Source organism: Euleptes europaea, chromosome 19, assembly GCF_029931775.1.
Source record: "Euleptes europaea isolate rEulEur1 chromosome 19, rEulEur1.hap1, whole genome shotgun sequence".
Classification (NCBI taxonomy): domain Eukaryota; kingdom Metazoa; phylum Chordata; class Lepidosauria; order Squamata; family Sphaerodactylidae; genus Euleptes; species Euleptes europaea.
In genome coordinates, this window is record NC_079330.1 from 37,630,542 (window position 1) to 37,656,917 (window position 26,376).

A 26,376-nucleotide genomic window follows, 5' to 3' on the forward strand; every position below is an offset into this window, starting at 1 on the left:
TTCTTTCTTTCTTTCTTTCTTTCTTTCTTTCTTTCTTTCTTTCTTTCTTTCTTTCTTTCTTTCTTTCTTCTTCCTGAGAAAAGGACTTGCAATTGAATTATGCTGCTGTTAGTAAGGAAAGGGTACGAAATTGCAAATGACTGGGAAATTCAAAAAGCGCTGCAGTAATTGAGTTTAGTCCGAGCGGCTGGCTGGAACCCTGCCACTCATTCCCCTAATGGCTGGCATCTGTCTTTGCTCTGGCCTGCGGGGTCTCCTTTGTTTTGCTTCACATGTGGGGTGTGGCAGTCTTCAAAACACTGCGGTAACCTCTCCAGTAAAATATCCCAAACTCCGGATTGAGAAATCCCTAGAGATTTGGGGATGGAGGCTGGGGAGGGGAGGGTTTGCAGAGGAGAGGGACCTCAGCAGGGTATAATGCCACTGTGTGCACCCACCAAAGCCGCCATTTTCTCCAGGGGGACAGATGTCTGTCCTCTGGAGTTCAGTAGTAATTCTGGGAGATCTCCAAGCCCCACCAGAGGTTGGCAGCTCTAATCCCAGCGTATTAGCAAGTCATGTTGTTTTGGGAAACATTGATTTTTCAGAAATGGGAAATGTTTCTGTGTTGAAGAAGCAGGGCAGTGTAGTTGGCCAGGCTAGGATTGGGGTTCAAATCCTCTTACTTGATCAGGAAGGTCTCTAGGTGACCTTGTCTCTGGGTGAGCAAGTCACCCTCTGTCTAAGCTTAATATTCCTTACAAGGTTGTTGTAAGGATAAAACAGAGGAGGGTAGAAATATATACACTAGTTTGAACTCCTCAGAGGAAGGGCAGGAAACAATGTTATAGTTTACAGCAGGGAAAGGTGCATTGGGTCGATGACTACAGCAGTGATCTGTATCCAAGGGCCATCCCAGTAGGAGGTCTTGTTAGACTTTTTTTGTGAGTTGACATTCTTCAGGGCTTTGCTGCTTTTCTAGGTATTTTTTGGCTGTTTTTCAATAATCTGTTTCTGACCTAGCTCATGCTCAGCAGTCTGAATTACTATCATGGAAAAAGCAGCCTTTTGAGGGTCTCAGCAGTCCCTGGCTGTGTTGGAGGGCTCATGGCAATGGGCTCTCCCCCCCCCCAACCCGCTTTGCATGCAGATTGCCGCAGGGCCCGCATCTCCAGAGAAAAGGATCTCTGCTTGGGTGTCGGCCGTGCTGCTTGTGATCTCAAGAGTCGCTCTGTTTCTAGGCAGGAGTGATCGTGATCTGACTCTGGTTACAGAAGATGCTTCTATAAACATTTAGGAGGGGGCATAACTCAGTTGGCTAGAGTTATATGTACAAAAGGTCATCTGGTATTTCTCTGGGGCCATTTTGGGTTGGGAAGATGGTGAGGGGAGGAAGACTTATCCCTCCTTCCTTTGTGCAACAGTTCTGACCCAAATCAGCCCCCCGCCCCATACCTGGTCAGTTACTCTAAAAACGCCACCAGCTCTTGACGTGGCCTTGCAGGCACAGAGGGTGCCCTGGACTCTGCCCCTGCTAGAACATCCGAGGAACCCAGTCGATCTAATGGAAAAATAAATTTTGTATCCGAGCTGTTTGTATTTGCCATTAAGAGTCTGACATTTCATATCCATTTCCTCTCCCCAGTCTGCAGAGTTCTTTGAAATGCTGGAAAAAATGCAGGTAAGGTGAATGTGCAGAGAGCCGCATGGATGCCGAGGGCTCTAAATTATTTTCTCTCATTTCTCTCTTGTCTTTCTTTCACTTTTTTAAACTACAAAATGTATTTAACATGCTGTGGGTGAAGACAGACATGCACTTTAATGCTGAAGATGGGCATACTTTGGAAAGACAGATGAAAAAGCTGAAAGAACTGGTTCAGACACATCTCCACTGCATTCTGAGGTGCAGTCAACATTGCCATGGTTTGAGAAGGTGGTCAATTGGGAGGGGGGCTGCCTCTGCCCCACCTCCTCATCGCCATGCTGCCCATTCCCCAGACAGGACCCAGAGCAGCTCACCTGCCTTCCCTCCTCACTCCCCAGGGGTCTTTACAGGCAGCACAGCAAAGTTGCCCATGCACAGTGGGGCTTCTCGACTTGCGCATGCGCAGCTTGACTGCCCTGCCTTTAAAGACCACGGGGGAGTGAGGAGGAAGGTGGGTCAGCTGGTCCTGGCTGGGGCAGGGCGAGGAGGGGGGAGAAGAGGAGGGGCAAGCGGGTCAGCTTCAGGCAGCCAAAGCATTTGGTTTCTGGGAAGAGGATGTGTGTTCCACCCTCCCCCCCCCACCTTTCTTAGAGCTCTGTGTGTGTCTTCACCCAGAATTGCTTTTAAACAGGACTCATCTAGGTTCTGAAGCCGGGGATGTGCAAAAGACATTGGCCAGGGGTGGGGGGATTTCCATGAAGGGAGGGGATCCTGGGGGTTCCTCCAACTATCCAGTAACTGGATGCTTTGAATGTATCCTGGCCAAAGATCCCCCTCCCCCCCTTGATCCTCTTTGGATTTGATTACTACTATGTGGTTTTCCTGGGGGGAGGGGTAAAGAAATCCTGTTCTCTTCTAAAGCTTAGGTTGGCTTCATAACCCAGTCTACAGACCCCCTGACATGCAGCAACAGGCGGCATAGAGATGCTTGCCTAGGAGAATCTCTGGCCAAATGACCAGTGCCGGATTCAAGGGCCATAAGGCAGAGGGAGCTTGGCTGCCACCCAGTGGGATTTTAACTCCTTGCTCACTGCTCCAAATGTTCAGTGGTGGCAGAGAAGAGGATATGCATTTGCCCACGAGATTCCCCACCCAGTTGTCTTTTTGGTCTTCTCTACCCTAGGCAATATGTGTGAGACATGTAGGGCTGGGGCTTCCCCAACCCGACTTGAAGTCACAAATAACACTGGGGAACTCGTGTTCTGGAGTCTAGCTTAGCTCAGCAGTGGGGTGAAGAGGGACAGCCCCCTTCTCTTCTGTGCTGTTTTCCTGAGCTGAAACAGACATCGGGAGCCCAGTCTGCCCCACTGTGGCGCATGATGTGCGGCAGTCACTTCACATGGAGCCCCCCGGGGCAAACCGTTTTGGCTTGGGAAAATGGTGCAGGAGGAAAGGCTGAACTCCCTCCTTCCTTTTGCACCATTTGGGAATGTTAGTTCTCTGACATAACATTGTTACTGTTATTTATTTATGGTCATACCATCAAATAAAACAGGATTACAGAATTGCTTAAAAAACAGTAAAGCATGTAGACAAAATGAGGCTAAAATTACAATACTTAAAATGAGATGAACATTACAAAAATAATCCAGTCATGTATATTTATAAGTTTAATATAAAACTAGTCTGAAAGGTTCCAGGCAGTAAAGATCGCATTCTACCTTGGCTATTGCATAGATTTCATCCAGCTCTGCCTTATTTTAATTGCTAGCCAAGCAAATCTGGCAACTCTATTAGTCAAATTATCTGTTGTATCCGATAATAAAAGCATAAGGTATTGTTTCCTCAAAACCTTAGGACAATCTACAAGTAATGGGATCAGCGATCTCGTGCGTGATCATACAGTTTGCATTCGAATAACACATGTTTTGAAGTTTCAAGTGCATCTTGTTTACAAATGCATTTGCGTGCTTCCAATGGGGGTTTGTTTTATTTCCCATCTAAGAACATAGAAGGCAGGACATTGTATCAGAGGAGCATAAAGGACTGCGATACTCAGGATTTGTGACGCCAGACAAATATGGCATTATCACATTCCTGTTGAGCAGGTCCTTTCTGAAAAGGGGATCCGAGATGTTATTTAGATCATGTTGTCTTTCTACCTCTACCACTCTAGTTTTAAGGGGCTCCTTTGCTTCCTCATAGCCCATCATCGAAAGAAACTGACTTGAAAGCCCATAATATCCCAGCTTTTTCTTAAGTGCTATTTGCACTGATGTTACATGTGAATGCAAGTTGGGTCAGGGGACTCCCAACTCGATCTCTATCATTCATATCATCTAGTTTGGCCCTGAGTCTGTTTGCATCTTGACCTAGGGGTGCACATTCAGATCTTCTCAAATTGTGCCCAATAAATAGCCTGACCACGTTTTTGTTGTATTTCAAACAGGCACCAAAATTAGAAGAGCAAAGAAGCGGAAGTCAGAAAAATAAGGTCCGTTCTGGTGTGAGAGTTCCCTCAGCCTGCAGCTGTGTTCGGTCTCCCTTTTTTGGGAGGGGGTTTCCTTGGATGCTGGGGATCAGAGTGTTAAGAGCTCCCCACTTCATCAGCAGTGGATCCAAGGATGGGGTGGGGGCACCCATGGAGTGGGACTTCCTTGCCTTCTCCCTCTTGGGTCAGACTGTTCCTATGGGACAGGGGACCCCAGGATCAAGATTTCAGGGGGCATTTGGGGCTGCCATGGGAGGGGGACAACTATACTCAATGGGTGGAAACCGTGGCATCTGTGGAAATGCTGGTCTGGATCCAAGTCAGTGAGATGTTGGAGGTGCTGATTCCCTTTGGACAAAAGAGCATTGGGGAGTTAGAGGACATTTGTAGCATCTGTTTTATTAACCAATACAAAACATCCTACAAACAATGTGACAGAACAAAGAGGAGGCAGGAGCTCCATCGTGGCATCTCCTTATATTTGTAGCAGGCTGGGGTTTCATGAGGAGTGGGCATTGAAACATTTCTCTGCACTGTTTCTCCTGCCCAAATTGCCTCCCTTCCCCTCTCCCGAGGGATTGGCCTTGCAATGACTAGTTTGGCCCTTAGAGCAGCTAGCAAAGGTGCTGGTTCGTACTTTCTGAAACATCAGTCTAGACTTCCTCCACAGCCTTCTGGGCTGCTCCAGAATGACCTTCCTCTAGCAGAAAACCCTTAGCTTGCTTCCTCTCCAACTCCATCTGCATTATCTGAACTCAAACTTGTGGCAAACGGTGCCTCTACTCCTCTCGCTAGCTGAAGGGGGGGCACCTTCCCATGGCAGGGAGGAGAGTTTTGTCATCAGCAATGAACATTAGTGTTCTTTGGTCATGTCCTCCAGCTTCCAGTGATACCCTTGGACCTGTTACTTTGACCAAACTGGCCTGTATCTATGCAAGGGAATAAATGACAAATTAAACTGAACTAAAATTGGAAACCATCCTCCCTTGGCATTCAGTAACAGACTTAAAAGTAGCCATGTTTTTTAAAAAATCACATGGAGACCCTGGTGAGAAACTGCTGTCAGAATTTTTGGGTAGATTTGATACCATCAGTCTTGGCCTTAATGCTGGCTGGGAGTGGTTCCCTACCAAAAGTAATTGCCCTTCCTCATAGGATTGCTTAGCTTTTTCCTTTTCCTTTGCCAGTAAATTTCACCAGTTTGGAGGGATCCATGCTCATCTGGATGGGTTCCTTTAGTCTGTGAAGTGACTCTTGTAATCTTTTAAATATTGTTAAAAGTTGGTTAATTTTTAAGGATTTTATGCTGTTTTATAATTTTAGCATGTTTTATTTTATAAGCTGTCTCAAGCAAGTTCTTGGAGAGGTGGCATAGGTGTTTTATAAATGCCAATAACTTTGTTGCCCGTCTTCTATTAACGGCCACCTTAGGAAAATCCTGAAGAGTGTGGTATATAAATATTTTAAACACACACACACACATTCTGGTGTGCCTGTATACACACCAGGGATCAGCAGCTTTTTATAATGAAGGTCCAAATTACATCAACATTCAGAGCAAGAGACCAACAAAGGGCCAGTGTAAGAAAGACCATTTGCAGAACTGGAACTCTGCACCCTGACATTACTGATAACGGACACTTTGATTTATCTATATATCTGGTAGCGACGTGTGACTCCCATTTGCGGATACCACACTGATGCTAAACAGATTTTTCTGCAAACTTGGGGTACTCCTGTAATGTCCTGATTACTTATAGCAGTCAATCAAGTAATTCAAGACAGAGGTTAACAATTAAGCAGGTCTTTTATTGATCAATAAGAGAGCAGATATAGCACGTGGAAGAAACTCTTTTCTCAAAGTCAGAGCTCTTCCCAGAACAAAGGGAGACAACATGTTTTATAGGTCATTGACAGACAGCACTAATGATAATTACGTAGAAGACTTTAGCCACTGATTACATGGAACGTATAAACAGATATTTACATATCCTATAGAAATCTTCGGAAGGCGTTGACGATAGCTAATGATGAAGAAAAGAGAGTTAACATTCCATCATGACATTTCTTGCTCTTAAATCAAAGCTTTAGCCCCAATTAGGAAGCCTGCTTGTACTATGCGAGAATGATCTCACATTCAGCTGACTGCAAACAGGTCATTCTGACCCAGGCTCCTCAGCATTAAATGTCTCTTGACCAAAGTATACATGTTACCCATAATGCAAAGTGATTCTAGACTTGTGTATGACAATATATATATGTGTGTGTGTGTTATGCTATCTGAATATACATATGTGTGTAGAATATATGTGTCTGATGCTTAGGCTCTTATATCTGAGCATGGCATCTTATATTAACTTGTGAATGTGCATATATATATGAGAGAGTATATGCTTTTCCCATAAATGAAGTTAATACGGCATTTCACTCCCCAGGTTTGCAGAAAAATCTGAAAAGTTTTAAAAAAATACAAAAACCTGTACTCTCTGGGCCCAGCCGCCATGGCAGAGGATGCTGGGAGCCGCTCTGGGCCTGGCTGGGGCAGATGCTGGGAGAGGTTCTGGGCCCGACCGCTGCAGTGGAGCACTCTGGGAGCTGCTCTGGTGCCGGCTGCGGTGGCGGAGGAACCAGGAGCTGCTCTGGGCTCATAGAGGCACCCAGGCACCACTGCTATTGTCACCGGGCTTAAGGTGGGTGGTGGGTCTAGTATTAGAAAGTGGCTGACATGAATAGGGTTGCCAACTGCCAGGGAGTAGTGGGAGATCTCCTGCTAATTCAACTGATTTCCAGCTGATAGAGATCAGATCACCTGGAGAAAAATGGCTGCTTTGGCAATTGAACCCTCCCCTCCCCTCCCCAAACCCCACCCTCCTCAGACTCCGCCCCAAAAATCTCCCGCCGGTGGCAAAGAGGGACCTGGCAACCCTAGACATGAAGTATCACAATAAGTAATATACAGAGAAGCCCCGTGCCCGATTGCGCACTGGCATAAACCCATGTGTGGTTTGACTTGAATTGGGGGCCAGTGTTGACCTCTCTCATTTCCCTTTCTGTAAAGCATCTTTAAGAAGCCTTTCAGTCACATCAAAATCTTTGCTCTTCATTCCACATACTGGTTATTCTAGCATTCCACCTACCCCTTAACATAAAGATTTCCTCTTCTTCTTTTTTTTGAAGAGTAATTTTTGGCTCTGGAGCCATAGGTTGTAGACCCCAGACATATGTACTTTGCCTACTGAGTGTAATGCTTCATCCATCTGACAAAGTGGGCTGTGGCTCATGCAAGCTTTTGCCCCAAGACTCTTCACTGCTTTGCTTGCAGCAAACTAACACAGAGCCCCCCCCTCCCCCCCCGGATCATCCCGTTAGTTGCTTGCAGACAGTCAAACTCAGAAGAACAGTGACGAAGCTGGTGGAAGGATTTGACGATGATTGAAAAAACGAGGCCCTGATTAAAAATGTGGGGATCAACAGGATAGGTGGGGAGCACCCTAATCCAGCTTTGCGTCGGGAGTTGGTTGTTTTCCCCTCTGCACTGAGCTTTTTCAAAAGGACTGCCTCTGGAAATGTTTTGCTGAGAAGCTTATGATGATGAAGAAAGCAGGCAGAGCAGTTTTCTCATGTGTTTGTAGCTACAAGAAGGATTTCTAAAAAAAGAGGGAGAAAAAAGAACCATGGACCAGCAATTGATTATGGTCAGTTATTTTATTTTTAAATTTGCAAAATCCTTTAAAACCACTGTTGAAACCCCACCTAATAATGCACTTCTTGTATTCCAAATGGCACTTGCAATAGAATTGACAGCACATTTTTCTTGCTCTGAATGTTTTTCAGGAGGACTATATACCGTATCCCAGCATCGATGAGGTATGTGCTTGAGGGGGAAAAGTGCTTCCAACAGTTTAATCCAACGAAGGCTCATGGCCTTGTAAGTCCGTTGACTTCAGTGGAATCACAAGGGTATACCTCTGCTTAGGAATGCACTGGACATGAGGTACAGCCAAGGTTGCCAACCTCCAGGTGGTGGCTCCAGATCTCCTGCTATTACAACTGATCTCCAGGAAACAGACCAGTTCAGCTGGAGAAAATGGCCTCTTTGGAAGGTGGACTCTATGGCATTATACCCCATTGAAATACCTCCCCTCCCAAACCCCGTCTTCCCCAGGCTTCACCCCTCCAAATCCTCAGGCATTTCCCAAACCAGGGCTGTCAACCCTGGGTACAGCTCAAAGCAGTTCGTGGCCTGAGGGTCAGACTGGCCCAGGGAGCGGCCAGGGGCTGTGCGGAGGCACAAGTACAGAACCCTGTTTGGGAGCAGAAAGGGATGGAAGAGTTTAACGGTGTCCTCTATGATTGACAGGCAGTGTGGAGCCTTTGGGTTGGCCGGGCCCGGTGTACACAGCAAACACCTGGCGTTTGTTGGCTCAAGAAACAGAGCAGTGTCACCACAGGATGTAGTGATGGCTGCCAGCTTGGAGGGCTTTAAGAATGGAGTGGACATATTCATGGAGGAGAGGGGTATTCATGGCTATTAGTTAGAATGGATACTAGTCATGCTGCATACCTATTCTCTCTAGTATCAGAGGAGCATGTCTGCTGTTGAGGGTGCGGTGGAACACAGGCAGGATGGTGCTGCTGCACTCGTCTTGTTAGTGGCTTCCTAGAGGCACCTGGTTGACCACTGTGTGAACAGACTTGATGGGCCTGCTTGGTCTGATCCAGCAGGGCCTTTCTTATGTTCTTCCTTCCCGCAGTGGTTCTCAAACTGTGGGTCAGCACCTAATAGTGGGTTGTGACTTCCCTGCTGGTGGATCGTGAGGACAGGAGGAAGATGAGAGGAACAGGATGAGCTGGGACAGGAGGTTCTGGGAGGCAGAATGCAAAGTTTGGCCTCTGGATTATGAGTGACAAGGCCACGAAATACAGCCTTTTGCTCAGTAATGCTATCATGAGTGCCTCTGTTTCTGAACCACGCCATAGGAGACAGATGGGGTGGGTGGGGGGTGGGGTTAACAAACCTGAATGAAGTCCCAGGGCTGCAGAAAAACCTGAAATCTAAAAAAACAAAAATTCATCGGGGGGATTAAGCCTCTTCAAAATAACATACGGTACATAATGCCTGTAGCTTTTAGAAAAGAATACCCACTAAAGCAAGGGTGTCAAACATGCGGCCCACGCACTGGATCCGGCTCACGGAGGGCTTTTCTCTAGCATGTGGAGCCCAGGCAGCTAGTCCCCCTTTCCCCCTCCCCTGACCTTTTCTGGACTTCCTGGGGCCGCTGCTGCCCCACATGCCAGCTGGAAGCCTTCCCCCCTCCCTCCCTGGGCACACTGGGGCCGGAGCGGCCCCGCAAGGCCCCCCAAGATCCTTCCCCCCTCCCTCTTTGTCTTTCTCTCCCTTTCATTCTCTTTTTCTTTCTCCTCACTTTCTCTCTCCCTCTTTAGCACACTTTCTCCCTCTCCCCCTCTCTCTTTCTCTCCCTTCCCCCCATCTCTCTCTCTCTCTCCCTCTCTCCCTCCCTCCCTCCTTCCTGTCTTTCTTTCTTTCTTTCTTTCTTTCTTTCTTTCTTTCTTTCTTTCTTTCTTTCTTTCTTTCTTTCTTTCTTTCTTTCTTTCTTTCCTTCCTTCCTTCCTTCCTTCCTTCCTTCCTTCCTTCCTTCCTTCCTTTCTCCCTCTCTCACTTCTCCCTCCCCATGTCTTTCTCCCTCCCTCTCCTATCCGTTTCACTCTTTCTGTCTCTCTCTTTCTCCCTCTTTGTTTCTCTTTCTCTTCTCTCTCTCTCTTTCTCCCTGTATTTCTGGGCTGTGAGCTCGCCAGCCAAGGCAGCCAGCCCCCCTCCCAGTCCAGATCTGGGCTGTTGAGCCCGCTGCAGGTTCGCCAGCCAAGGCAGCCCCCCCCCCCCGGTTTAATTTTTTTAACAAAATTAATGGCAGGGATTAGAGATATAAACTTTCAAAGTTAATTAATGATATTATTTTTTAAATTTATTTTTTACTTAAAATACAAACATACTTTACAAAATAACAATAAGACTGTTAAATAAAATACTGTAAGAATGTTATTGTTGTAAACTTGTTCGTGTTTTAAGTAAAAAAAAAACATTAATTGACTTTGCCTGTGTCTTTCGTAAAGTTTGTATTTCCAGTATCTGGCATTACATTTTATGGTATTTATTTATTTATGTGCACACAGCCCGGCCCAACCAAGTGACATTTATGTCATATCGGGCCCTCCTAACAAATGAGTTCGACACCTCTGCACTAAAGCCTCAGTGGCTGTTGTGGGTTGCTGTACAACCACAATTTGGCCGAAGTCTTCCAAGCCCTGGTTTCTGTAAAGCAAAGCTGCTGGCGGGAGAGCAGGAGTGGGCTGGGAGGCTGGAAAGGCCCTGGGAAGGAGCCCCCCCCTCCATTGTCGTGTCCCCTGGGAGGAGGACTCACCAGTAGGGTTGCCAGGCACCACCTGGCAATCGGTGGGAGGTAAGGGAGGTGGGGGGGGCACACGATCAGCATCCCCAGTGTTGATGATACCACTGTGTAACCCAGAAGTAATGTCATTGTACCAGTGCTCTAACATTCACCCAAAACTCTATTGTGTAACTATAGAGTTTTGGGTGAATGCTAGAGCATCACCTGATGTGATGACATCACTTCTGGGTCATGCTGAAAGTGGCATCATCACACTGCGGATGCTGATCACCTGCCCCCCCCCGTTTTGCCCGCCATTTTCCTCTCACCATCCGGCTGAGTGGCAGTGGGCAAAGGTGGCGGAGGAGGGAGGTCTATCTTCACCAGCAGGCGAGGGCCAGCACAGCGGTGGCTGCCAGAAACCCAGTACCCGTGAACTTGGCCCGCCCCAGGCGTGACAGCCTCTTCGCTGCCCGGCCACACCAGCAGGCCCTGCCCTGTGCCGGCAGCCACTGCACAACTGGGACTGGTCCTGCACTGGGGTCACCACACAACTGGGACCAGCCTTGTGCTGGTGGCCACCGCACAGCTCTGTCAGACTTTTCCCAGGGAGAGGCTGCCCGGGTGAGGGAAGGCGGCTGAAGACAGGGGCAGAGGAAAGTTGGTTGGTTGGCTGGTCGGTGGGTGGGTGGGAAGGCGAGAAGGAGGTGGGAAAAGGGGAGAGGCTATGGAGGCTGCTAGAGAAGGGAAAGTAGAAACAGTCAGGGAGGGGGCTAAAGGGGAAAATGGAATGCCCCCTGCAAGTCCTTGCAGGTCCCTCACTTCTGTATTTATAAAATACAAAAGATGTAAAATAAAGTACAAACTGGTTCAGCGTGATCTGATATGAGCCACCAAGTGAGTTTGGGACTGAGGTGGGATTGGAACCAGGGACCTCCCAGCTAGTTCCCTGAACCAACACATTACACCAGCTTCTAATATGGTTGATACTGATTGTTTTATTGTTGATAATATGATTGATACTGATTGTTTTATTTATTTGTTTGATCATTTGAAAATCGTATTTAATGATAACCAAGTTTCAATCTTTAGTAAATAAATATGTTCGGAGTTTTGTGAATCATGATTTTATCTTGGGCCTCTAAGTTCATTTTCCCTCAAAGTAGGCTTGGGGAGAATGGAGTTCAGATCCCTGCTTAGCTATAAAGTTCACGGAATGATCTTAGGCTAATTGCTCTCTACCAGCTTAGCCCACCTCACAGGGTGTTGTGATTAAAATGTCTGTATTGCTACTTGGGCACGATAAGAGTGTGATAGGTAGATAGGATAAAGATTCAAACATTGTGTGTCAGACGTTTACCCAACAGCCCCTGTGATATGATTAATTTGTCCTTTAGTTTTTAGAGAAGGGCAGTCCTTTCCCCCTAATTATCCTGCCGCAGTTTGGCGGTTACTGGATTGAAGACCCGGAGAATCTCAGCACCCCCACCTCATCGGACAGCAGCATCTGTGACGAAGAGGAAGAACAGCTGAGCCCCAGCACTTATGGGTATAAATTGGAATGCAAAGGAGAAGCCAGGGCATACCGGAAGCACTTCTTGGGAAAGGTCAGTGAGACATGAATTATGGACTGGCTTCCGATGTGTGTGGAGAGGCTGCCAAACATTGCTAATTATTCACTCAAAATCGAGCCCTGTCCCACTTGGAAAGATGTTGAGAACAGCGGACCTTTGCCCACAAGCTGTTTTTCCTCTCAGTTTTGCATCTGCATTGGATATCCAGGCTGGTCTTCCTGGTGGAAGAGGTGACTTGCCTAGCCAAGGGATGCTTGCAGAAAAACTGATATCCAGTGGTTATGAAGTTTACTCAAAGTAAGGACTGATTTCCATGAAGTGGAGTTCAGAGGGTGGGGACCACAGGCCCAGCCTGTGAACTTTGTCACACTCATGCATGATTTGTGTGTTCTCCTCTATCCCCACATATGCTGGTCCTACTTGGGATTGGGGCCATGGTGCAGTGCAGAAAGAACTTCAGCCCCACCTGCACGCAGTTACCCCAAACTGCTACTATGGAAGATCATGCGGTCTTCCACAGTGTGCCAAACAGTTCTTTCCCCAGACCATTTCTGGTTGGGGTAATTGTGGCTGGAAAGACTGAAACTCCCTCTGCACATCTTATTTTATTCAGTTTTTATTTCTGTTATTTATAGTTCGCCTGTCTCACTTGGACTCAAGGCAGATTACACAGAGTGAGTCAATACAATCAATGGGATAGGACATTCAATAAACAATACTATAGGATTAGGGTTGTAGAACTAACCATAAGTCTAAAAACAGAACTGAAGTAAAATTTAAGTATTAACATGACACTTGAAATGATTGAAATTTTATAGTAGGGTTATAGTTTCAAGAAGCCCTACGAGGAAAGGCTGAGGGAGTTGGGAATGTTTAGTCTGAAGAAGAGGTTGAGGGGGGACAGGATCGCTCTCTTTAAGTATTTGAAGGGCTGTCACGTAGAGGAGGGCAGGGAGCTCTTCCTGTTGGCAGCAGAGGATAGGACTTGCTATAATGGGTTTAAATTGTGGGTGGAAATGTACCAGCTGGATATTAGGAAAAATGTTTTTACAGTAAGAGTTGTTCAAAAGTGGAATCAGCTACCTAGGGAGGTGGTGAGCTCCCCCTTTCTGGCAGTCTTAATCAGAGGCTGGACAAACACTTGTCAGGGATGCTCTAGGCTGATCCTGCATTGAGCAGGGGTTGGACTAGATGGCCTCTATGGTCCCTTCCAACTCTAATGATTCTAATCTATACACAGTAGCATAGACCACAGTTCCTAATAATTTTTCTAAGTACTGAATCCTTTTGTTCAGTGCACCTCTGTTGCCTGCGTAGAAAAGCCTTCTTGAATAATTCAGTTTTGCCTACTTTGGGTACAGCCATGGGAGAGGGGTCCAGGCAGGCCATTCAGCAAGGTTGGGGCCGCAATGGAGAAGGCCTGTGTATGGGCAGTTGTTGATTTTGTCCATTTGCAGGTTGGTATTAGAGTGTACATTCAGATATGTTGAACCAATAAAAGAGAAGCACCATTTTAATGGAGCCAAAAAGGCAGAGCCGAAAAAAGCAGATTTTTTTGGATTTTTTTGTTTTGCTCTTACAGATCCATTATCTTTGCGGGGCTCGGGGAGGGGGGGTGAGGAAGAGACACCAAAATACAGTATAGCTGCAGGTGACTCTCCTTACACGAACTGCCAAGTTTTGTGAAGATTGGGTCAGGCGGTCTAATTTTATGGGGCCCCAAAGCCTATCTGTCCTCCATTGGAAACAATGGAGGAAAATTTGGAGGCCCATAAAATTGGCCCCTCTGACACAATCTTCACCAACCTTGGGGGTTCTGGTAAGGAGAGTCACCTGCAGCTATGCTGCAAATTTGGTGGCTCTCTCTTAAAGTCCCCCCCCCAGCCCCACAAAGATTTCTGATGTGGTTTAATGGACCCAATTTTGGGGGGATATTTTAAAAAAGCTGGGGGGAAACCATATCAGTGTGGGGATTCTGCTTTTTCGGGTTTTCATTTTTTTAAAAAGTCTATTAAACCAGAATCTGAAAAATACCGAAAGAAGTGGGTGCTCCGCCCCTAGTTGGCACTTGCAGGAGACCCCTGCTCTGAGGAGTGCAGCTGCCCTATAGCACTGTGCACAGGAGGAGAAGGGTGGTCTTGCAGCGATGAGGGTCCAAAGGCCTTGAAGGGCCTTGTATGTGATAGGCAGCACCTTCAACTGAGCCGGGCAACTGATGTGCAGCCAGTGAAGTGCCTGCAGGACAGGGGTAATATGGGTGCTCCATCTGCCTCCCAATAATATCTGAGCCATGGCATTCTTCACCAGCTGGAGTTTCCGAAACGATTTTGCAGGGAGACCAATGTACAGTGCATTGCAGTAGTCTAGTCCTGATGTTACTGTGGCGTGGTCCAGGTGGCCAGATAGGCCATATCAGGATAAGCGGCCATCTTTCGAGCTAGGATGAGTGGGAAGGACGTCTTGTTAGCAACTGCATTAACTTACTTCTCCAGTAATAAAGTGGGGTCCAGTGTCACCCCAAGGCTCTTAACTGAGTCAGCAAGGGTCAGCTGAAAACCATCAAAAGTGGGGAGCACCGTGTCCTTCAAGATCTCCGCCTTTCCAACCAGCATTACCCCTGTCTTTTCAGGGTTTAGTTTCAGTTTGTTCACTCTTAGCCAATTTACCACACTTATGCACATGTGCTGCATCCTGCCCTGGACAAGGAACAGTGCATGTGGGAATAGAGGAGAACATGTAAATCAGGTTTGACTGTGATGAAGTTTACAGGTTGGGTCTGTGGTCCTCACCCAGTGAACATGGAAACTGACTTAGGAGCCATGCTGGATACAAGCGTTTTTAATGAGCAAAGACACTAAATGTAAATCTACTATTGTGGATATTGAACACGGGTAAGATCATATGCTTCACTGAGTATCAATTCAGTTAAAAAAACTGGCAGCTTTTAATTTGTCAACGATTGTAAGAAAGAGGTTTGATTCATGGACATTAAACTACTGAGATACCTGTTGTGTTTAGCAGGGAAGGGTGAAGGATTATAGTCATTCTGTGGTCAGCAGTGATAGACGGGTTCCCCTCAGCTCAATTCAGAATTGGGTCATTGCAGAAGAACTATTATAGATTGATTTGCCACATGACCCTAAGCATGGTGTAACTACATATTCCGTCTATCCATATTTTTGCAAAGTACATTTGCATACTTTTCAACAGTGTTTCTCAGATGAAAGTACAGACACTTCTCCTACCAAAGATCAGTACCAGAACCCCTACATTATTGCACATAGCTCAAGACCTGTGGTTTTGGCATTTTCAAAGGTAATGTAGTTATGTCACTTTTTGTTGAAGGTCTCTATGAAAAACAAAATCTGTCCAACAGTGGGTTCTCTACAAAATCTACTTCATCAACTGTATGTGAAATGGTGTGCTGTGTTCTACCACTGACCATTTATGCGCATGCACACTACAGACAAGATGTATGCCTCCGCACACTCAGAGACTGGACTTCTGGGGAGGGGCTGAGCCTTGAAGAGTGGCAGCAGGAGCAAGGCACAAAAATGTAACAAGGCATCCTCAAAAGGCAAAGCTCAGGACAGTAATACTTAACAAAGGCTAGAAACATGGGACTGTCCCTGGAAATTAGGGACAAGGTGCTGAGAACCAGATGCCTAATTACTCAGGCAGCGAAGATCAGATATTCTGAGCCAAGTGTAAATAACGACCTCTTCTGGGATTCACAGCGTATGTCGTGTTTGCAAGATATTCCTAAACCACTTGTGAAGATGAGTCACTTGGTGATTCTTCCTGGTTGCTGAGGGGCCGTGGCTGAACCGAGAACCAACACACAGTGGGGATCAACACAGTTAGGTTCCCTCTGTTTGCCTCCTGCTCCACTAACACCTCCTTTCTATTTTTAGGATCATTTGAATTTTTACTGCACAGCTAGCAGTCTGGGAAATCTTATCCTATCTGTTAAATGCGAAGAGGCAGATGGGATTGAGTATTTACGGATTATACTCAGGTATGGTGAACAGGAAAAGAGGCTGATTCCAAACTTCTAGGGTGCATTGTGTTCATGAATTTTTAAAGTGATATTTTCACTAGGTCATAGGCATATCGTCTCCTGGTCTTGAATACCAGGGTGCAGATGACCTCGGGGCCACCGGAAAGGCCACCGCTGGGGATTGCGTGCTCCGGCCTATGGCCAGCAAAGGTCCTCTCACCCACTGGAGACACAGCATTGACTCCCCAATTCCCAATGAGCACAGTGCTTGGCAAGAGGGTAGGAGCAGAGTGTGGGAGAACTGCATGAAGCCCAGGCCCTCTTCTCATCCCTCCCGCTGCCGCCGTGGAATCTGGGCGGTGTGAGAGAAGATCCCTGTGCCATGCCCTATAACCATCAAGGCAAAGGGAAGCAAGGGGGCTTGCCCATGTAGTGTAGTGGTTGTTGACCCACAACCTAGGTAAGGAGGGTTGCCAGCATTGCCTCGGCAAATGCCAGGAGATTTTGAGGGTGATAACTGGGGAAGGTGGAATTTGGAGAGGATGGGTGTTTAACCTAGTCTCCATTATAAAGACCATAGAGACATGAAGAAATTCCTACAGCATCATTAGGGAGGCAATATTCTGGCCATTCTCTCTCTCCCCCCACCCCCAGTTTCTCAAGGGTGAGAAATAGGGGCTGGGGGGATTACCTGCTGTGGGTGGGTAAATGGTAAGCCAAAACCATGGAGACCCTCCACCTGCACATCCACAAAATTAGGAGATGTGTAGGACCAGGTAGGTATGAGAGAGCATGTGAGTATCCTATAGATTTGTGGGATAGTTCAGGGAGTGGGGAGAGAGATGAAGGAAACCAGGATGGCTGAACTGCGCCCCCAGAGGCATGATGCCACTTCTGCTGTGGGGCTCTGCCCCTCCATGCCCTGCTGGTAGGGTCAATCTGGTGTTTCCAGATTGTGTTGTTAATGTGCGTTATTTGCTTGATCTACAGCCAAGCCCAAGGAAACCAGACATAAAAACCTCCGCAAGGTTATTGGAAAGTATCAATCATGTTTAGCACTGTGAAAACCTGGTGCCTGACTTAATCCTCTTAGTCCCCAAGCAAAAAATAAAAAAGTGAACTTTTTAAAAGCAGAGAAGGTGGGGGAGATGGCAACCATAACAGAAAGGGCAGAATATCCTCCCAAGTGTTTTGTGAAGTATCATTTCCACATGGCTGGCAAAGCTCCCCATAGTGAATTCTACAGAAACGATCCCCATTTTGTGTGTATGCGTTATCATAACAGTCCAGAGAGAGACATCTCAGTGCCGCCATGGCTTATTTCCTTCTTTCTTTCTCATTTTGCTTTTCCACTTTCTTCTCTCTTTTTTTAACCTTTCTTAGGTCGAAAGCAAAGACGTTACATGAAAGAATTCCCTTAGCAGGGCTTAGCAAGCTACCGAGCATCCCACAGATTGCGAAGGTACATTCCTTTGACAGATAACAACACGTAACATTTATGTCAAGTTTTTGGTGTTCAAAGCACTTCACATGCCTGTCTGTATAATCCTCAGAGCCTCTAAGGTAAAGGCACCATTGGGATTAGTGATGGACAAACCCACCTGACTCAGTTTGGAAGGGGCTTGGTCTTTGTGAGCCCTTTGGGAGAATTCTCAGTAAATATCTTTCTAGCCAATGAGCCACAAGACCAAACCAACATACTTCCCAGAATCCATACCTGCAGAAACACTTTAGAGCAGCCTCCTTCCCCACCCTCCCTCAGCTCATGAGAGTTCAGGAAGTGCAGGTGGTCACCCAGCAGAGCTTCCTGCGCTGTGCTTAAAGGTGCCTGGAGAAAGGGAAGTGCTGGCAACTCCAAGACAGGGGTGGTGAAGGCAAGATAACCAGGTGAGTAGGTTGAGGCAGGGAAAGAAGTCACTCCATCCCCCAAAATCTGTTGCCTGAGGCCACTGTCTTGCCTCCACAGGAAAGCTGCCTGTGTAGTGGCCCAAGGAGTCCCCCTAATCTGGGATTCCATATCGGGGCTTCCAGGCTCTGCGACTGCCATTGCTGAAATGCCCTGCTCTTCGCTCTGAGGGAGAATTCCCTGGTCTTCATCCCTCCTTCTGCCAATCCAGACCTGCCCTGCAGAGTTCAGGAATGTGGAGCTCGAACCAGGAAGCGTCAGAGCTGGGCTCTTTGGTTCCATGTGGAAGAGCACAACGTTCACTTCATTGCGCTTCTGGCTTTATAATGACTCCGCCCAACTAGGCAGCCCTGATTTGGGAGGGCTTCAGATGCTTCGAGATCTCACATGACCTGAGGTGGGGAAGGAGATTGTAAGCCAGTTTGATTCTCCTTAAAAGGTAGAGAAAGTTGGCATATAAAAACCAACTCTTCTTCTCTTCTTCCTCTGCCCCTTGACCATGGCTGTCAGGTTGCTAGACCTCAGTCATATGAAGGTTTACCCCATGACGTGTCTGCCTACCTGATTCCCCTTGGTCTGCGCTTCTGAGTCCTTTGTCTCCTGTTTCCTACCACACTGACTCTCCATGCTGCTTACAGCCCAATACTGTGACAATAGGATCACACCTAGCTGGGGCCATGAAAAAGTTCTTTCCCTATTTTAGCTTCACAGCAACCCTGTGAGGTAGTTTAGTCTGAGAGAAGGATGCCTGGTCTTTGGTTCCCCTGGAAGCTTTGTGACAGAGGAGAGATTTAAACCCAGATCTTCCAGAGCCTAGTCCAGCTCACTAACCTCTACACTGCACTAGCCCTGTTTACAAGTTACCGTGAACACATGTACAATCCATGCATGCTGTACACTTGATTTTTTACAATAAGTGTGTTGAATAATTCTCATGTTACCTTGAGGGCATGGCAGCTGAGCGTGTGATACCAGCCCCACATTTATCCAGGTGTAGGACCCCGGTTTCAATGACAAAGTGAACATGTGTTGGCTCTTTCTTACAAACAGATGCACACACACACACACACATACACACACACACACACATGCAGGATGTATCTCAGCATCCGCTCCCTTCTTGCCTCTTGGAGAGGCATAAAACTAAGTTTGTGGCTGGTCCTTTATAACTGTGCTAGCGATGCCACTTCTAACAGTAGCACAGACTCACGTAGCATCCCTGTCGGTTTACTGTGCAGATTCACCTTGTGTTCACAGGGAAGGGCTTCTCTGACTGCCCACAAGCCACTCAGCTGCACTACCCTAACTGCCCAATGCGCCCACCCCTGGGATGAAATCCCACAGTTTAAACACAAGCAGTGGAACACACGAGGCTAAGGACTTCCTAGAACATCTTCCCTTTTAGAAAATCTGTTTTTAAGAAAGACTTGGGCTGGAGAATATGAACGTCTTTTATAAGAACAATATTAGGATTGCTAATTGGATTCCTATTGTGAGCTGGTGTGGTGTGGTGTGTCAGGGCCTGGCGAAATAGTCCTGGAACAGGACTCAGGAGACCCGTGTTCAAATTCCAGCTTCTCATGAACTTTAATGGGTGACTATTTTGGTTCAGCTTGACCTACCCTGCAGGGTTGTTGTGAGGATAAAATGGGGGAAGGGAGAATCATGTACACCCTGCTGAGCTCCTTGGAGTAAAGAAGGTTAAAATGTAATAAAGGACTGCATTTTTTAAACGAATCCCCAAGCCTGCAAAACCAGTGGGGTGAGGAGTCCCTCGTCACATGGCCATCCCTCTTTTCAGTCACCTTCAATCATTGCTCCTCGGGAAAAAAAGAAGAGCTTGTCTTCAGCCTCTCTTAGTGCCACCGGAATCTGGCAGGTTTGACTGAGGCTGCTTTGAGTGCTGAGCAGGTGCAGATTGTTTTTCCAAAAATTCTTTTTGTCCAGCTCTGTCCAGTGGACTTTCTGTGAGGGGAAATCATAACTGGTGGGAAGGTGGGCGTAGAAAGTTTTGCACACGCGAGGCAGAGTGGGAGAAGAAACAGTTGGACGTGCCTTGGAATGAACATCCAGCTGTACGCAGCTGTCGGCCATCCGTCAGTGTCATTGAAATGAACCTTCTGATCCACATTCAGATCTCCTCACATCCACCCCTCACTAACGTGGGTGGGCTGTAATGGACATCATTGTGTAGAACTGCTTTTTCAGGGAGGGCAGGTGACACAGAAACTGTCTGGAAGAGCGAGGATCCCGTACTTTGCAGACTTTCTGAGAGCGCAGGGTTGCCAGGTGGAAGCCTCTGAGGAGAGAAGCTCCTTCTCCTGCTCCTTCTCCTGCTTTCTCATTCATGATTCTCTTCTGTTTCTGGACAGGCCTTCTGTGATGATGCAACCGGACTGAAGTTTAGCCCGGTGCTCTACCCCAAGGTAAGAGGATATGAAATGAGGATATGAAAGATAACAGAAGTCCTAAAGAATGACAAGCCCTGACCTGGATGGCCCAGGCTAGCCAGAAGCTAAGCAGGGTCAGTCCTGGTTAGTACTTAGATGGGAAACCACCAAAGAATACCAGGGTTGCTATGCAGAGTCAAGCAATGGCAAACCACCTCTGTTAGTCTGTTGCCTTGACCCTAGTGGGCTGTGACTTGACGGCACTTTAAACACACACACACACAAAGGATGACTGCCAGAGCCCAAGCACTAGGTGGGGGGCAAATAAGTACGGCTCATGGGAGTTAAGCCACTGTCTTCACAGATACTGGGAAACCGGCTTGCTTTGGAGCTGGGGTCTGCCTGACCGTTAGGCAAAGCTAGGCGATCGCCTATGGTGCCTGATTTTGAGGGGCACCAGAAAGGCAAGAGGAGCCAAAAAGGCTTCTGAATCTTCATCTCTATTAACTCTGGTCTTGTATAGTTGTCGTGAAGCAATATGGAGTGAAAGAGCAGGCGGGATCCCACCCAATGGGATTGAAGTAAACATGCATGGGCTGGGGGAGGGGGGATCCCAGCGGTCCAAGTGGTCCAAGCGATCAGGGAAACCAGCCTGGGATTTCTCAGGAAAGTGCTTGGGTTGGACTGGAGAGTCAGCATGGCGTAGTATTGGACCACGATCTAGGAAATCCAGGTACAAATCCTCGTTTAGCCATGATGCTCAGTGGGTGACCTTGGACCTCTCACTCCCTCTCAGCTGCACCTTCTTCACAGGGTTGTTATGAGGCTAAAACGGTGGAGGGAGAGCCAGGCACACCACCCTGGACTCCTGGGAGGACGGGCGTGATAAAAAAATCCATTAGCTAGAACGTTCAAACTTTATTCCTAGGAGAACTTCGTAATTTCAGAAATTGCAGTCGGGTTTTTTCCTTTTATGGCTCATGATCACCGTGCCTGCTGTGGGATCCGGGGGTGTGAGTGTGTCTGTGTGTGCGAGGCATCTCACAAGTTTGTGCTGGGTCCACAGAACGGATGCTTGGGCCCAAGGCAACACTAGCAGTCCCCACCAGCAATGTTGAAACAGGGCAGTTCCCCAAAATGAAACAAGAAGCCCTGACAGTGATTTACTGGAGTTCTGGAAGCCGTGTCGAGTAAATAAAGGAAGTGGGAAGAGAAGCCGCCGTCAGGGTCAGAGGCGGCAGCCACAGGGCCCAGGGAACCACCAGCAATCACACCTGAGAACGCTTCCATCTCTCAGTTATGTGGCCTCTCCTTGACCTCCTTGATTTAAAAAGAGGGAGAGAGGGAGAAACCAAACTCCAGCCCAAATAAACCCACTGCAGGCAGAGGGATTGCCAAGGACTACTTGGTGGGAAATAAAAAAAAACAGAACACCAGTTTGAAGGAGACTGTTGGATGCTTGGAGTGCCGCTAAGAACAAGCCTTTGGGCTGGCCGAACTGGCCTCTTCAGGCAAACCTGCCCTTGGTGTCTGATGCGAGCCACGCAGGGGATGTTGAGCATGTAGCCGCCGACCGCTCTCATAACTGCCGTTCTCTTAATTCATGCCATCAGTTGCCAACTCAGGCAGCCATGTTGGACCAAGAAGGGCAGTAAATAAGAATTTGCCTTTTATCAAGTGAAACCATTGCTCCGCCTAGCTTAGCATTGTTTCCTCAATGACTGGCTGTAGCTCTCCAGGGTCAAATGCCATAAATATTTTTTAAAATAAATTTCAGATAGTTGCCTTTTAGGACAAAAATGTCTTGGAATTAAATGATAAGTTGTGTGTTCTTTCTGTTTCAGGCCTCTCAAATGATCGTATCCTATGATGAGCATGAGGTCAACAACACGTTCAAATTTGGCATGATTTACCAGACGTTTAAGCAAGTGAGCAGCTCTGCCATTCTATCCACAGCCAATTTATAATGGGATGAGAGCCAATACCTATTCTTAACGCATTGTTTTAATTGTCAGCCACCGTGAGCAGATAGGGTTGCCAACTCCAGGTTGGGAAATTCCTAGTGATTTGGGGCAGAGCCTGGAGAGGGCAGAGTTTGAGGAGGGGAGGGAGCTCATCAGGCACATGATGTCCTAGAGCCCCACCCTCCAAAGCTGCCTTTTTCTCCAGGGGATCTCTGTAGTCTAGAGATGAGTTATTATAATTCCAGGAGAACTCCAACCCCCACTTGGAGGTTGGGCAGGCTCTTGAACAGGACAGTTATAAGGCAGCACAGAAATACCTTAAATAAATAACATTTCATACCACTATTAACATTATTTACATAGTCCATCTTATTGGAGACAGTGTGGTATAGTTGTTAAAGACTGGGCACTGGGAGATTGAGCTTCAGCTCTCCAGTCTGCACGAAGCTGGCTGGGTGGACCTTGGGCCAGTCATCCTCTGTCTGCCCCACCTACCTCATAAATGGGTTATGAAGATTAATTAGGGAAGGGAGTACCACACATGCTTCTCTTTGCTCCTTAGAAGAATGGCAGGTGAAAATGCACTTGACTGGAATCTGTACAGTACTTTTGAAATGTAGATCAGCGTTCTTACCCAGGTATTGCAGATAGGGTATTAGTGGTTAGAGTGTCAGACTAGGATCTGGGAGACCCAGGTTTGAATCCCTGCTCTGCTGTGGGAGCTTGCTGGGTGACCTCAGGCCAGTCTCTCTCTCTTAGTCTGACCTACCTCACGGGGTTGTTAGTGCAGGGATAAAACGGAGAAGGGGCAAACGATGTTGTAAGCTGCTTTGGGTCCCCATTTGGGAGACAAGCAGGGAATGAGGGTGGGGGCATCTTTTCCCCTTGGGTTAATAGCTCAAGGGTGAAGGGATCTCTACTAGGAAAATGATTTCACTGAACCAGGAAGTCCTGCAGACAGGATTGGGTTGAATGAGGAACACCTCAAAAGAGCTGTGTGCCTTCCCCACCCCACACCTCCCAGCAGCACAAAAAAGCCAAATTGCCCCCATGGCACCAAAGGGGGTGGCAGCAGGGAGGGGCTAAAACTCTTTCCATGCTGATGAGTTTCCCTCACAGAATTGCCCTTCCCTGGCTTTTCTTTCTGCAGAGGGAAAATACTCCCTGTGTCTTATCCTCACATGGGAAGAAAAGCATCTGAGCAAGGAGATTTTGAGCAGAAAAACACGTGTGTGTGTGTGTATACCAAGGATCTGTGACCCAGCCACAAGAACTTCCACCAGTGTGAAGCCTAATCCCCGACAAAGACTGTGGGATCAGCCCCCGCCCAACATCTGTGTTCCATTTAAACCACCTGTTGGGTCATTTAAACCCCAGCTGTGGGTGAGCCATTCACAGATGAACACCTTTTGGGTGATTGTGAGGAAGCCCTCAAAGGAAATCAATCATTTTCAAGCTTTAGCATAGAAATTAAAGGTCAGACTACTCGTTGGATGGAAGATCTGTGATCAGATTGCTTGTTAGTTTTAAATTTAAAAAAAAACAGGTATCTTCAACTTTCATTGGCGTAATGCCATTGTGGGGGGTGGGCTGCTGAACCCCCGTTGCCTTTCTTCCATTCAGCAGCTCCTCCTGCTGCTGTGGCTTAAGAGCAGAAGGGGCGCCATGCTGGGTCAGACCAAAGCTTTCTTTTCCCACTGGATGCCCCCAGAAAGCCGATGGGCAGGACTCGCTTGCGACAGCCCTGGCCTCCTCGGATGCTCCTCAGCCCCCCACCCTCAGAGGGGCTCTGTGTGTGCACCTAGAGGTCCCATTCAGCGCTTGTGGCTAATTGCCAACAATATACCTGGTCTTCATACATTTACCCAGCCCGCTTTTAAATCCATCCAAGATCTGCGATCACCACATTTTTGACAGGGAGTTCCACAAGTTTGCCCCACAGGAGGAAAACTGAGGTGCCTCCCTTTCCCACAAGAGTAAAAGTAGCCTGGTGGGGCAATTTTGATAGAGCAGATGGTACACCTAGAGCTCCCTGCTTCAATCAAACTTGTAGCCCTTCCCCCAGCTCATAATTAAATAAAAATCAAAATATTGGGAAATCTCATTATGGATCTGTATTCCTGATGGCAATTCTTCCTTTTCCCCCATGGACTCTTGCAGTGTAGGTACTCCTTCTTGTCAAGAACAGCATGCTTAGTTTAATGTGGTCATCTTTGATGCGGTGCCCACCTGTGTGTTTTTGTTCTGCTCCAGAGATCCATTCCTAGTCGTCCCCCCAGTGGGGCCTCCCACTGGAATAGGAAGTGCTTCAGAAGAGGTCAGAAGACCTCACAAGAAGCACCCACTGGGAACCAGTCACCTTGAACTCACGGTTTCTGGCCCTGCATCCCTCGTAACAGCCATTTCTCAGCTGGTCTCTGTCCCCACGGCAGTCATTTGGCGGTGGCGCCCAGTACCCTTTCTCAACATTCCCAAACTGCCCACAGTCCCAACAAGATTAGGGAGCCTTGGTTCAAGGAGTTCTCAGTTTCAGCATAAAGATTTGACTCAGCATTGTTTTAATTGTTTTTTTAATTGTTATTATGTATATCGATGCTATTAGCCACCCTGAGCCTGGTTCGCCGGGGGAGGGCAGGGTATAAATAAAATTTCTATTCTATTCCATCTTCCCTGAAATGTGTACTTTGATCATAAATGCCCCCCCCCCCCAACATTACAGTTAAAACAAGCTTTTCATGGCATTGCTCTTTTGTTTGGTGAACTTTGCAGACCCAGGAAGAAGAACTGTTTGGGAATAATGAAGAGAGTCCTGCATTCAAGAACTTTTTGAGTTTATTGGGAGATACCATAACACTCCAGGATTTCAAGGGGTAGGTTAAAGGAACTGTTGCCTGCGTACGTTTTCCTTGCCAGTTTATTTGTTATCAAACAAATATATAAATGGTGACACCTTCTAAAACTCTCCTCATCTGAATTATTCTAGCAGTTTTGGAATTCTGGATTCCTTCTCATATTTCTGAAATGAAACCATTCTTTAGAAATTCTTCCTTCCTTCCTTCCTTCCTTCCTTCCTTCCTTCCTTCCTTCCTTCCTTCCTTCCTTCCTTTCTTTCTTTCTTTCTTTCTTTCTTTCTTTCTTTCTTTCTTTCTTTCTTTCTTTCTTTCTTTCTTTCTTTCTTTCTTTCTTTCTTTCTTTCTTTCTTTCTTTCTTTCTTTCTTTCTTTCTTTCTTTCTTTCTTTCTTTCTTTCTGTCACCCTTTCCTGGCCAAGCCAGGCTCAGTGCAGCTCACAACCTGTTAAAACAATCTAAAATGGGTCCAATTTCAAACATATAGCAATAAAACCCAGACACCCATTTTATTACAGCAGCAAATAACAATACATAGTACCAGAACAGCAATAACACTACCTTGCTTTTTGTGGGGGAGATAGCAGAGGCGGAAGAGGAGGGGGAGAAGGGGAGGCCAGCTAGATGGAAGACCATTGCTGCCCTCAACCATATGCCTGGTGGAACAGCTCAGTTTTACAGGCCCTGCAGAATTGTTTTAAGTTCTGCAGGGCCTGAACCTCACTGGGCATAGCCTTCCACCAGACCAGGGCCAAAGCTGAAAAGGCCCAGACATGTGATAGGCTTCATAGCTGCCAAGACCCTGTCCATATCGGCCTGGGAAAGTTGCCTGAAGTGGTCCAATACAGGACCAGAAGATGCCCAAGGGGTGTTGGTGTTTGGAAGAAGTATCAGACACCTCAGCAGCGAGTGAATACAGCAGAGTCAGCACGTAGTATAAAAGTGCTATTTTATTATACAGTGACAAAATGCTACGCAAAGCATCTACTTCTCACAACCCACACCCCAATACACATATGATACACTTATATACATATCTGGCATAGTCTCCCAGCCAATCAACTGTTGGCTGCCTTGTCTCCAGGACTATCTAGCTCAGTCCAGTACAAGCCAGTTTTTCTGCTCAGTCATTGAGCTGTCATGTGACACCACCAATCACCTGGCTGTCACTTA

General features: G+C 47.1%; 1 protein-coding gene across 1 annotated transcript in view; it reads left to right on the top strand.

Moving 5' to 3' along the window:
• The window catches only part of RAP1GAP2 (RAP1 GTPase activating protein 2), a 160,589-nt gene that overhangs the window by 72,840 nt on the left and 61,373 nt on the right, over positions 1-26,376 (top strand). The window contains exons 3-11 of the mRNA XM_056864955.1: positions 1,625-1,660; positions 4,074-4,118; positions 7,950-7,982; positions 11,920-12,129; positions 16,011-16,114; positions 17,480-17,558; positions 20,375-20,428; positions 22,237-22,320; positions 25,126-25,226. Of these exons, the coding sequence (XP_056720933.1) occupies positions 1,625-1,660; positions 4,074-4,118; positions 7,950-7,982; positions 11,920-12,129; positions 16,011-16,114; positions 17,480-17,558; positions 20,375-20,428; positions 22,237-22,320; positions 25,126-25,226 (746 nt within the window). The remainder of the gene's footprint in view (positions 1-1,624; positions 1,661-4,073; positions 4,119-7,949; positions 7,983-11,919; positions 12,130-16,010; positions 16,115-17,479; positions 17,559-20,374; positions 20,429-22,236; positions 22,321-25,125; positions 25,227-26,376) is intronic.